We start from the raw sequence: 12,264 nt of genomic DNA, 5'->3' as shown, positions 1-12,264 counted from the left end.
GAGGGTCCTGTGACAGTATCAGGTCTCTATCAAGATCTTACTCGGCATGAGACGCCCGCACCTGACCATGCGCTGGCTCAAACAGAACAGTGCTACCAGGAATGTGAGCTACCTGATTCAAAGTTGTTTTTAGCCTCAGATCTTATTGCACCAGTTCATCAAATTTCACAATCCCTGTAATATTTGGAGACAGGATGTTTTCAGTTCCATTAGAATGTCCTTGGATGACGCCACCAAGATAAAGTCAAAACTGTAGTTTAAAGATTACCGGCCCTATCGAAATACAAAATCTGACAGTGTTAGACATAACAGGCCTAGCCGTGCTCCTGGCGAGCGCTGACAGTGGTGCACGGGCCTTATGGAGACACACGTATAGAAAATAACTGTTTCTGAGCTGGCATGGAAGATTGGCTTAGTAACCAGGAAGTTTACCTTTGTTGGAATCTCCATTATGTTAGCCATAAAATTCATGTTAATTATATACTGCTGCTATGCTTATAAATAAATACACTTGCCGAATCCTGGGTACAGTTGTTCAGCATTGAATTTTTAAAAGCTTTATTAAGAGGATGGTAGACTCCCTTCAGTTGATCTAGCTTGAAGAGCTAAATCCTGCAAAGTGGGACACTGAAGTCAAAGGAGCAAAAGGAAAGAAGGCCTTCAAAGTATGAGGATCCTGTGGAGGTTTGCTAAGGTGTGGGGGAGAGAGACCAGACGGGCTTTTGTGAGTAGAAGCAGCCGATCTTTTGGGGACTAGAAACCAGCACTGGCTTAATGAAGAAAGGCTGCACAATGACCCTAAACCAGGACTCCTTCTTAAGCTGGCAAGTACAGGAGGGCTAAGAGGCTCCTAAATTTTTACACAAGCTTTTGCGTTTATGTGCATCTTCTTATTTCCTGAGCAAAAGCATCATTGATCTCTGAGAATCTGAATAAAGCTATAAACCCTCCAAAATCTATGAATTGCTGCCCTGCATGTTTCTTCATCGTGTTTGCTCATCTTACCCAACACTGTCAGCTCTTCATTATTCAGATGTGAATATTCCCACCACGGAATCGAGCTAAATATCCAGCTTGCCCTCTGACAACAGTGCAATCACCAATTATCTTTCCTGCCACAAGTGGGATATAAAGTAGCTTTAAGCATCCTTGAGAAGGTCTGTTGCTCTTTACTCCTTTCAGCCACCATCCAATATTCACCCCAAAGGGCCAGTATATATTGCACACGCAAATAGGAATGATTTCATTTTATCAATACTCTGTTTCGATTTTTACTATTTTGAAACATGCATGTGAATATCATTGGTTTTCTTCTTCCCGGAATAGGCAGTAATCAGTCTGGTTGCTTGCTAAGCTGATTCTAGCTAGCCTAAAAAGGCTTAATTAAAATAAGGCCTCCTATAGGAGTGAGAATAGTCTAATCAGCAGGAAAATGACAAGGTTGAGTCCAATTGGATTCCCTGAGGTCAGGTAAGAGGTGGCAACTTGCAAGAACGTTTAAAAAAGGTTCCCATGAATCCACTTGGATAGTGGAACACCATACTTTCAGAGTCCCCCTCTAATCTTTTGGGGATCTATGATTCTAAATTTTGTACACTGGATATTTTTAAACACAATTACATAGCGCAACTATTCTTCTCTGTGGTTGTTGATTCATTTAGACTCTGCTGCCTTACAGGAAAAAAAAATTTCTAAAGGTCATGCTCAGAGGCAGAGCATTCCCTTTCCATTGAGTGAGGGCTATGATATCACCCGAACACAAGATCTTACAAAGACAGCTGACACAACTAGGGGTTGAATTCTTTCTTCTGTTTATTTCCAGAAGAGATTTTCCATAGACAGCTGCAATGCCAGTCTCCCATCAGAAGGCCATGCCAACCTCTCCACAGGCAGCTTTCCACCCTCACTCTGGTGTTGGATCCAGGGCTGGCTCTAGCAGGTCTAGTGGACCAGAGAGGGCAGCCCGGGAGAAGCATCAGGGTTTAACGACTCCACTTAAGTCAGCACGCCAGGCCCACCTGCCAAGCACTAAATTAAACCTTTGTAGATTCAAGTTCTGCTCAGATCTTTGCTACCTATGGCAACATCAGGCAAGGTTCCTAATGTCTCTCAGTCTCTGGACCCCTCCCCTTAAAACGGGGCTATGAGTGCCTGCTTGAAGAGGATTCCATGAAGGCACAACGAGATAATATGTGGAAAACATTGGGCATGATGCCCACACTGTCATCATTAGTTACCATTGTCATGGAAGAACGCCTGACCACCTCCAGTGGAGAATGAGAGAGGGCAAGAGAATAAAGACAGCCCCAGATGCACACACTCCTCTCTGAGCCTTAAGGCTGATTAGTTTCAAACTGGAGACAGAGAAAGTAGATTTTTTACATTTCTCTTAGACTCCATGATTCTCCCTCTGGGTCCTCTCAAGCAGCTTCTTTTATTATCATAATGCCAGCAAAAGTTAGGGAGCCTTGACTCTTGTACACAGGTAGCAGGTGCATGCACTACCATTTCTGTGAAATACACCCCAGGTGCAGTGCAACTTCTGACAACGAACGGCCCACCTCGGTTGAAGGCACACTGCCTCTTGGCACTTGAAGGTGTTGGTTTGCGGACTCTCGTGAGCTGGTGCTCCTGCTCTCCCCTGGCGCTCTGACTGGCCGGACACCACATGCTCTGTCTCCTGCAAGAAACAACCGCAAAAGTAGATGAGCTGTCAGCAGCAGTCAGTTCCATGGGATTCTTCAGCGGGGGGGGGGTCACAGAGCAGGGGAGCAGCAAGACAATACAGTGTACTCATTTTAGTGTGGGCAGGAGTCAGTCCAGTGACCCAAACTTTAAAAAGCCTGTTTCTACCAGTCAGTTGCTGCAGAATTAGAGAACAAAAGGTAGTCCAGAAAAAGAATAAACTAACGACCAAAAGAGCTGATAGATCCACACAAAGAAAATGTTGTGGCTATAGTAAATTATATTATAGAAGGAGATTTAATGATTAGATCTGTCTGAGCATATAATTTCTTGAAATTATCTACAGCATGAGCCCAGTTTTTGCAAACAAACATGTTTGAATGTACATACATGTACACACACACACAGAAACCCACACCCACACACACAAACTGGGATGATGGAAACAAAAATCTTAATAGGGACTAATTCTAAAATGGCATATTCTTGTTGGTTTTTTCTTTGGGGTGATCATTTACATTTAATACATTTTCTGCAATGACCATATGTGCTGGTTTGAACCTGTTATACACCCTCAGAAAAGCCATGTTCTTTTTATCTATCCCTATGGAGGCAGACGTGTCATGGAACCTTTCTGTTTAGGTTGTTTCCATGGAGATGTGACCCAGCCCATTCAAGGTGGATCTTAATCCCCTTGCTGGAGTCCTTTAGAAGAGGATAAAAGGCAAAGATATTTCAGAGAAAGCTCAGAGAAGCTAAAAAGAAAAATGCCGACAGAAGCTGAGACATTTTGGAGAGAAGGCCCAGCAGACCCTGCCATGCGCCTTCCCATGTGACAGAGGAACCCCAGATGCCAGCAGCCTTTCCTACCAGCAAGTTTCTTCCTCTTGATGCCTTAATTTGGACATTTTCATGACCTTAGAATTGAAAATTTGTAACCTAATAAATTTTCACTAAAAAAGCCAACCCATTTCTGGTATACTGCATTCCAGCAGCTTTAGCAACTGGAACACCATATGTACATTTAAGTTAGTCTGAAAACTAAGACAGACCATTTTAATGAACCCCAAATCCTAAACATACTTAATCTCTCAATCAATCTCTCTCTCTCATGCATGCCCCCCCACCAATACATATTGTTACCACTGGCTACAACACATTCAAAGAAACCATTTCGTGAGCAATACCATGATGTAATCCTCTCATTAATTAAGAAAAATGGCAGAAAGCTACACTCACCAGAGGAAATCATAAAATCACTCAGACTAAAACTAAATCTGGATTCAATACAAGGATACACCCACTAAAACTGAAAGTTTTATATACGTCCAGCAGTTAAACAGCTGCAGTCGCTAAGCAGTTTCAAACCTCTATCTGACAAATTTTCCTTAGGATAAAATAGCCTCTCTTTATCTGAAAATATGAGATACTAAAACCCAAATCACTTATTTCAGTTAAATTTAGTAAATCCGGATGGCTACCATCAGACAGTCAACATATCCAAGTCATGAAGTAAATCTGGGTGATTCTATAATATTTTTTAATGTCAGCACAGACCCAGTCCCTCTTTTAGGAGTGTGGGTTGAAGCCAGTAAAAGGTACCCACGTGTCAGGTGCTCAGAAATTATTTTCCAAAAGCATTAGAATAAGCTGGTGGAGCTATCTGTCAAATAGTCATTCCAAGCTTCTACAACTAAATCGTATGAATGCCTTTCATATCAAAGGGGAGATGGAAATTTGGAGCAGAGCTGAAAGAAAGGAAAAAAATTACACCTACCAAGAATCTTTCTTTAATTCCATATTTCCAAATCTCTAGCTTTAGGCAAGAGAGCACTCCAAACGAAAACTTCTCACTAGTATGTAGTTCCCTACACTTCATAATTTCTTGTGAAAAATTCTGCAGGTAACCAATATCGGTTAAGTTATCCTCAAACAATGGCTTTCAAATAAGACAGCTCTACTCCTTGTGTGACCTTGAGCAAGTTATAAAAACTATCTGGGTGTCAGTTTCCTTGTTAGCCTCACAAAGTTTTTAAACAACCTGTCATCAATATCTGTCCAGTGCTTACCACCTGGAGACATGTAGCAGACAGTATCGATAGTGATTACTAGTGATAATCTATACTATCTATAATATTAGTGATAACTACCGATAATGACAATACCCTTTTATAGAAAATTTCCCCTCAGTATATTGTCCTGAAATGAGTTCTAAGGAAATCCTTGAAGATTTAAATGAGTTCAGCAAAAGAAAACCTATTTTAGTGCTAGAATGCCTTCTTCAGGTTTATATACCAATAATGATGTTTTAAACATACTTTGAGATCTCAATACTTGTAGGCCTTCAGAATAGTCCTTCTTCTCATCTCTAAGAAGTTTAAACCAGAAATGTCCATTGAAAAAAATTTCACCCTTTTAGGAAAGAGCAGGTTTTTGTTTATTTTTTTCTAAACTCAGCATTTTATCTAATTCTTTGACTCCTCAATGAGGTGAAAGTAGGGAAAGAGAGGACCAAGAAGAACAAATAAGCTACAAACGGCTTGATTCCCTTGAACCTAAAGATTTATCTTAGGGATAAATGAGAAGGGCTCAGAGAAAATGCTCCCTTAATCTTCTTAACTCAGGTGTCTCAAAGTATTGCAAGAGCAGAACTTTCTCTGAAATGTTTGGCATATAAGTATTTAGAGACAGCTGACAATTGAGCCTCTTATTTAAATGGAGAAGAAAGCAGCACCATCAGCTCTGCTTCTTTGCCCAAACTTCAAGATCATATGAGGCAGTGGGAAAGACTAAGTAAAGAGTTGAGTTCAATCATCCTGGATATTGATCAGCAGAGCAAGCTTTGATGTGAAATATAGGCATGGTTGTGATAGATGCTGCCCGTACCAATGCCAAAAAGTAGGTCACACTCCAAATTTGTGATCTCCAAAACCCCTGCAGATCAGAAACCTATGTCTAACCTCACTTCAAAAATGCTGAATATGTTCTTCCTTCTACGGCTAATTAAGAGCTTGGAAAATATTTAACTCACAAGAAAAGAGCAGAAATTTTCAGTTTAATTCCTCCCACTCTATTATCTCTTCATGAAAAGGCCCTTGTGGACCGACAGCCCCAGCTAAGTCCACGTGGGAATAGTGAGCCTTCAGATGATTCTAACTCCAACTGAGGCTCCAAACATTCCAGAGCAGAGACAAGACCTCCCTCTTTGCCCTAGATGAATTCCTGATTCACTGAAACCATTTCAAGTTAATCGATGATTATTGTTATTTTAAATCTTGGAGTAACTTGCTACACAGCAACAGATAATGAAAATACCATTATCTTTCGTCTATACTAAAATGTCACCAATTATTAAAAGCCACCATTAATTTGATTGGGTATAGCATTTTAGGAAAAAATTATACCAGATTAAGTATACCCATTAATTTTAAGGCAAACTCAGATTTTAGAAAATGTAAAAGTGTGACAAGATGTATGTGTTAGCATCAAGGAACTTAGGAACATGCTCAGTACAGCACAGAACTCTAAGTGACACAGAAGTCTTGTCAGAAGGACACACCCAGGAAAAGTAATTTCAAGAGTCCAATCTGGAAGATGCAAGAACATCATAAGAAACAGAGGAGTGAAACTCAATCCTTAGTTATCCCAGGTTTTAAATATAATTTCAAGCTTTCCCTAAAGAAGGAAGACATAAAGAAAAGGGATACCATTCTTACTCAATTAATAGAACAGCAGTGCCTTTAAAAGTGCTGTGCTACTAACTGTCATTTATTCATAAGGCTATCAACTTCCTTTACAAAATGTGGACAGTAACACCCACTCATAAATATCTGCCTCCATAACAGGGATTTAGCCAGACACTCAGACCAAGGCTCACCCACTAGGCTAAACATTTGTTCCAGTAGACACTATCACCTGACAAGATTACCAACCCTGTCAAGGTTAACAAGGGCAACCAAAGAAAATTTTTATGGCACAGGTGACCAGGAATTAGCCTTTTCTCTCCATGTCCCTCCCACAAAAGTCACAACATTGGATAAGGAAAAAAACAACAACAACACGACAGAGCAAAACTTAAGGGATTCAGCAAAAGTAGGGGTTGGAGGGAAATTTAGAGCTCTATTTATATACATTTAAAGAGAAGAACTATCGCAAATTAGTTACCAAACTTCATATCTTGAGAACTAAAAAAAAGAGAGCAAATAAAACTAAAAGTTAGTATATGGAAGGAAATAACAAGGATTAGAGTGGAGATAATGAAATGGAGCATGAGAAAACAATTCAAAGAATCAGTAAAAACAAAAATTTATACTTTAAAAGTATCAATAAAATCAACAAACCTTTAGCTAGACTGAGAGGAAAAAGGAGAAGATGCGAACAACTAAAATCAGAGATGAAAGAAGTAGAAGGGATCATAAGGGAATACTATGAACACCTATATGTCACTAAAAATCTATATGAGACAAATGTATGTCTAAAAACACACAAATATCTCAAACTGACTCAAAAAGAAACAGAATGTCGCAACAAACCTACAAGTAAAGAGACTGAATCAGTAATCAAAAAACCTCTCAACAAAGGAAAGTCCTCAACCAGATGGCTTCACTGGTGAATTCTACCAAGCATTCAAAGAATTAACATCAATCCTTCTTAAAAGCTTCCAAAAAATTTAGAAAGCGAGAACATGGCCTAAATTCATTCTAAGAGTACAGAATTACCCTGACACCAAAGCCAAATAAAGATAGCACAAGAGGACAAAATTACAGACATATTTCCCTTACGAATATAGATGCAGATATCCTCAACAAAATACTGTCAAACTAAATCCAACAGCTTTTTAAAAGGACTAATCACCATAACAAAGTAAGATTTATCCCAGGAATGTAAGGATGGTTTGGCATAAGAAAATCAATGTAACATACCACATTAATATAATGAGGGAATAAAACTACATGATCATATCAATTGATGCAAAAAGTACATTTGACAAAATCCAACACCTTTTCATAATAAAAACACTCAGAAAAATAGGAATAGAATGAAAGCTCTATTCGTTATCAACTTGATAAAGAGCATTCATGAAAACCTACAGTTAAAAATATACTCACGGTGAAAGACTGCAAGCTTTTCCCCTAAAATCAGGAAAATACAAGGATGTCCACTTTCACCACTATTATTCAACATTGTACTAGACGTCCTAACCTGATGAATGAGGCAATAAAGTAAATGAGAGACATCCAAATTGGAAAGGAAGAAGCATAACTATTCCTATTTAGAAATGGTACGTTCCAATATAGAGAAAATCTCAAAGAATTCACAAGAAAATTATTAATGCTAATAAAAAATTCAATCAAGTAGCAGGGCACAGTTGTCTTGCAAAAATCAGTTGTGTTTCTATACACCAGCAACGGATGATCCTAAATGGAAAAAAAAAAACCCATTTATGATAGCAACTAAAAATATCTAGGAATAAATTTAGCCAAGGAGGTGAAAGAAGTCTATACTGCAAACAAGAAAACATTGCTCCAAGAAATTAAAGAAGACTTAAATGGCAAGACATCAGGTGTTCGTGGACTGGAAGATCAATACTACCCAAAGCAATGTACATATTCAACACAATCTCTATCAAAATACCAGCAGCAGGTTTTGAAATGGAAAAAGCAAACCTCAAATTCATAGGAAATTTTATAGGTCCCTAAACAGCCAAAACAATTTTGAAAAGAAGAACAAAGTTAGGGAACTCACAACCCCCAATTTCAAAACTTAATACAAAGCCACAGTAAGCAAAACAGTGGTACTGGCATAAGGATACACATATAGACAAATGGAATATAATTGAGAGTACAGAAATAAACCTACATATCTATGACTAACCGATTTTTTCTTTTTTGCATGGGCAGGCTCTGGGAATGGAACCCAGGTCTCCAGTATGGCAGGCAAGAATTCTGCCACTGAGCCACTGTTGTACTGCCCTGGCTAACTGATCTTTAACAAGGGTGCCAGGCACATTAAATTGGGTAAGAACAGTCTGCTCAACAAATGGTGATGGAGAAAACAGCTGTCCACACCTAAAAAATGATGATGAACCCCTATTCTCACAGCATATACAAAAATTAACTCAAAAGGGATCAAATACCTAAATATAAGAGCTAAACCATAACACTCTTTCATGATCTTGAATTTGGTAATGAAGTCTTAGATATGACATTAAAACCATGAGCAACAAAAAACAAATTGATAAATTAGATTTTGTGCAAAGGACATTATCAAGAAAGTGAAAAGACAACCTACAAAATGGGAGAAAATAGTTGCAAAACATACATCTGATAAGGGTTCAATATCTAGACTAGATAAAGAACTATTATCAACAGCAAAAAGATAAACAGCCCAATTTAAAAATGGACAAGGACCTGAATAGAGATTTCTCAAAGAATATATACAAGTGGCCAAGCAATCACCTGAAAAGATGCTCAAGGTCATTAGTCATCATGGAAATGTAAATTGAAAACCGTAATATCTCTTTATTCTCATTAGAATGCCTATTTTTCAAAAACAGAAAATAAGTGCTGGCAAAGATGTGGAGAAGCAGGAACCCTTATACATCATTGATGAGAATGTAAAATGCTAGAGCCATGATGGAACTAGATCGTGGTTCCTCAGAAAGTTAAACATAGAATTTCCACATAACCTGAAAATTCCACTTCTGCATATATAGCCCAAAGAACTGAAAGCAAGGACTCGAACTATTTGTACATCAATGCTCCTAGTAGCATTATTTACAATACCCAAAAGGTGGAAACAACCCATATGTTCATCAACAGATGAAAGAATAAACAAAATGTGTGATATATATATATATATATATATAAAACATGTATCAGACTTCATTCCTGCACATATATAGGAATGAAGTCTGATACATGTTACAACATGGACAAACTTTGACTATACATTGAGTGAAATTAACCAGACAAAAAAAGGACAAATATTACATGGGCCTACTTATATAAAATGCCAAGAATATGCAAAGTCATAGTAAAAGACAGCAGATTAACAACCATGGGACGAAGGAGGAGGGGAAATGGAGAGATTCTGCTTAATGAGTACAGAATTTTTGTCTGGGTTGATAAAATGTTTTAGTAATTGTTGTGGTGATATAGTACAACATTGCAAATATAATTAATACCACTAAAGTATATAATTGACTGGTTTAAATAGGAGATTTTGTATTGCATATATGTTAGCACAATAAAATAATTTTGAAAAAGATGTAAAGATTTGATTACATTAGCCCATTTAAGCTTTACTACATCTCTGTTTGGAATTGGCAATAAATCAAACTCAAAAATTCTAGAACATTAAAGCATGTGTTCATCCTATCATAGCTGAAATACATTTTTACTTAAAAAAAAATCTCACCTACCATATGCCAAGCATTTTGATAGTTAGTGGGGGTGGCGGGTACATAAAGGTGAAGGAAGCATCCCTGCACTCAAGGAAGCTGAAAATCTACTGTTCGACAGGGACCAAATTTGCAAGAGGACAGAATCTAAGTTATTCATTTCTGTATTAATGTCATTGTCAGATGGTCAGGTCCAAGTGACCAAGGTGAAGGAGGAAAGAAGAAGTGAAGACCCTTCTCCTCCATGACTGTCCTCCTACCTTCTGGCCAGGAGAAGCCTGGATGGGCAGACTGCCAGAAGAGTCATCCTACATCTTTTCCCAGCTCTCAGCCATCTTCCCCTGTCTTTCTATCTCACCTCCCATATGCCCCATATCCTGCCTTGGTGGAGTGATTTGTCAATTCTTTGCTACATGCAGGGGTAATCAACTGACCAAGTTCTGAGGCACTTCCTAAGAAAGCTGTTCATGAAAAAAAATATTGTCGTTTGGATAGTTTTCTGATCTACGGGCAGAGACTAGGATAGTGTAGACAGAGACTACAAAGAAGTCACCTGTGAGCTTGAGAGGTTCGAAACTGCAACCTAGTTGAGAAAAAGTTAGCAGACCTTTTTGGAACTAGGAAGGACCATGGAATCTAGTTTTAATTTGAAGGCATGGCCATTGCCTCAGGTCCTTCTAAATTCCCCCATTTATACAAATCCTTAATCCAGAACAAAGAACAGAATTTTTCATTCTAATCTCAGTTCTTGCCCCTCTGCGGTTAGGACTCAAAGATGTTCTGTGTCCTCTAAAACTCCCTTCAGTAGAAAGTCATTCAAAGCATTAAATCTTCTCAGCTTCTCACATGCGAGGATTTTCCTTACCCACTCTCGTTCAAAGTTGATAAAACTTTATTTTCTTCCATTTCTGGCTTAAATTAGGTGGTTTAAAAATTAATCACTCCATTGCCAATAATAATACTTTGCACTAATGAGAGCATATTCTCCCCAAGAGCTCTGATTACTACATGATTGATCCATTTGAGGTCTCCATAGTTTGAGAGAGCACACAAATTCAGCTCTTAAGCCAACATGGGGAAAGTGTGGTAAATTTACCCTATTCTGTATCACCCCAGGGTTCTTCTTTCCTCAAACCTACACAAGCCTGTGAAATTAACTTAAAGTCTCCCCAAATAATTGGGGAATTTGAAAGACATTTACCCCCTTGATTAAAAGACCCACGAGATTATCACATTTCTTTCATAACTGGGGAGAAAGGAGGCCCTGGAAGAGCCAAATTAAATTTCTTTTGAAAAATTTGTATCTATTACTCAAAATGTTTTCACCCTTTAAGGGGTCTTAGAGAAAAGTTTCTTCAGCCCTATTTTAAAAAACAGTTTCTGGCTATCCTAGTCATTGTTTCAACAAAGAAATAAAATATGGAGGAAGGTGGGCATGGGTTCAAAATCCACACATACCCATGCCCTAGCTATGCGGCCTTACATACATATCCCATCTCCTTTTGCCCTATTTCCTTATCTATAAAATAGAGATATTGCCTAATTTACTATTTTTCCATGAGAATTTCTAATAGAAAGTAGACATTCAAATTATGTTGCCTACCTTATTCACTTTTTGAATCAAATAACATTGAGTGTCTGATCTGTACCAGGCAGCATTAAACTAGGCACTTTTTACCTACATTTCCTCATTTAACAATAGGAAGTGGGATTGGGTCTCCTGATTTTCCACAATGAGAAAAATCAAATGAGACTGATCCATCCAGACAGCTGACTTATTTAGGCCAGGAAGGATTCCTTTTATAAAAGATGCCTTCCTGAAGATCTTGCATCATCTAAGATTTATGTATTTTAAGACTTTTTCTAAAACAGAAGACACTGGGTGTTTCTATTCATCAGCTAAAACAACTTATAATTCAATAGGTCCAAAGAATTTTGAAACTATGCAATTTTTGATAAATTGGGGCTGTATTATTTCACTGCATAAAGAGAGACTTAATGCTTTTATTATTTAATTCAAAATTGCATGAAGTCAGGCTACACTGCATCACATGAATGAGTTTCAGATATCAGATTCAAATTCCAGTCTTCTAACCCCAAATTTAGAGTTCTTTTCACTATGGCTCAACAATCCAAGTTTACTACAGAACTGAGAAGTATCCCATTCAAATTGGTGG

At 38.1% G+C, this 12,264-nt stretch overlaps 1 protein-coding gene across 7 annotated transcripts in view; it reads right to left on the bottom strand.

Annotated features, from left to right (window-relative positions):
• The window catches only part of FAM13C (family with sequence similarity 13 member C), a 343,454-nt gene that overhangs the window by 77,163 nt on the left and 254,027 nt on the right, over positions 1–12,264 (bottom strand). For 6 of the 7 annotated variants that reach the window (XM_077125262.1, XM_077125265.1, XM_077125263.1 and 3 more), the window contains one exon: positions 2,562–2,680. In XM_077125262.1, the coding sequence (XP_076981377.1) occupies positions 2,562–2,680 (119 nt within the window). Of the gene's footprint in view, positions 1–2,561; positions 2,681–3,203; positions 3,282–12,264 lie in introns of those variants that run through there. The other variant, XM_077125261.1, reaches the window with a different exon arrangement.

This window comes from Tamandua tetradactyla, chromosome 13, assembly GCF_023851605.1.
Source record: "Tamandua tetradactyla isolate mTamTet1 chromosome 13, mTamTet1.pri, whole genome shotgun sequence".
Taxonomy (NCBI): Eukaryota; Metazoa; Chordata; class Mammalia; order Pilosa; family Myrmecophagidae; genus Tamandua; species Tamandua tetradactyla.
The sequence above is the reverse complement of the archived record's forward strand: the minus strand, read 5'-3'. Positions and strand labels throughout refer to the sequence as shown.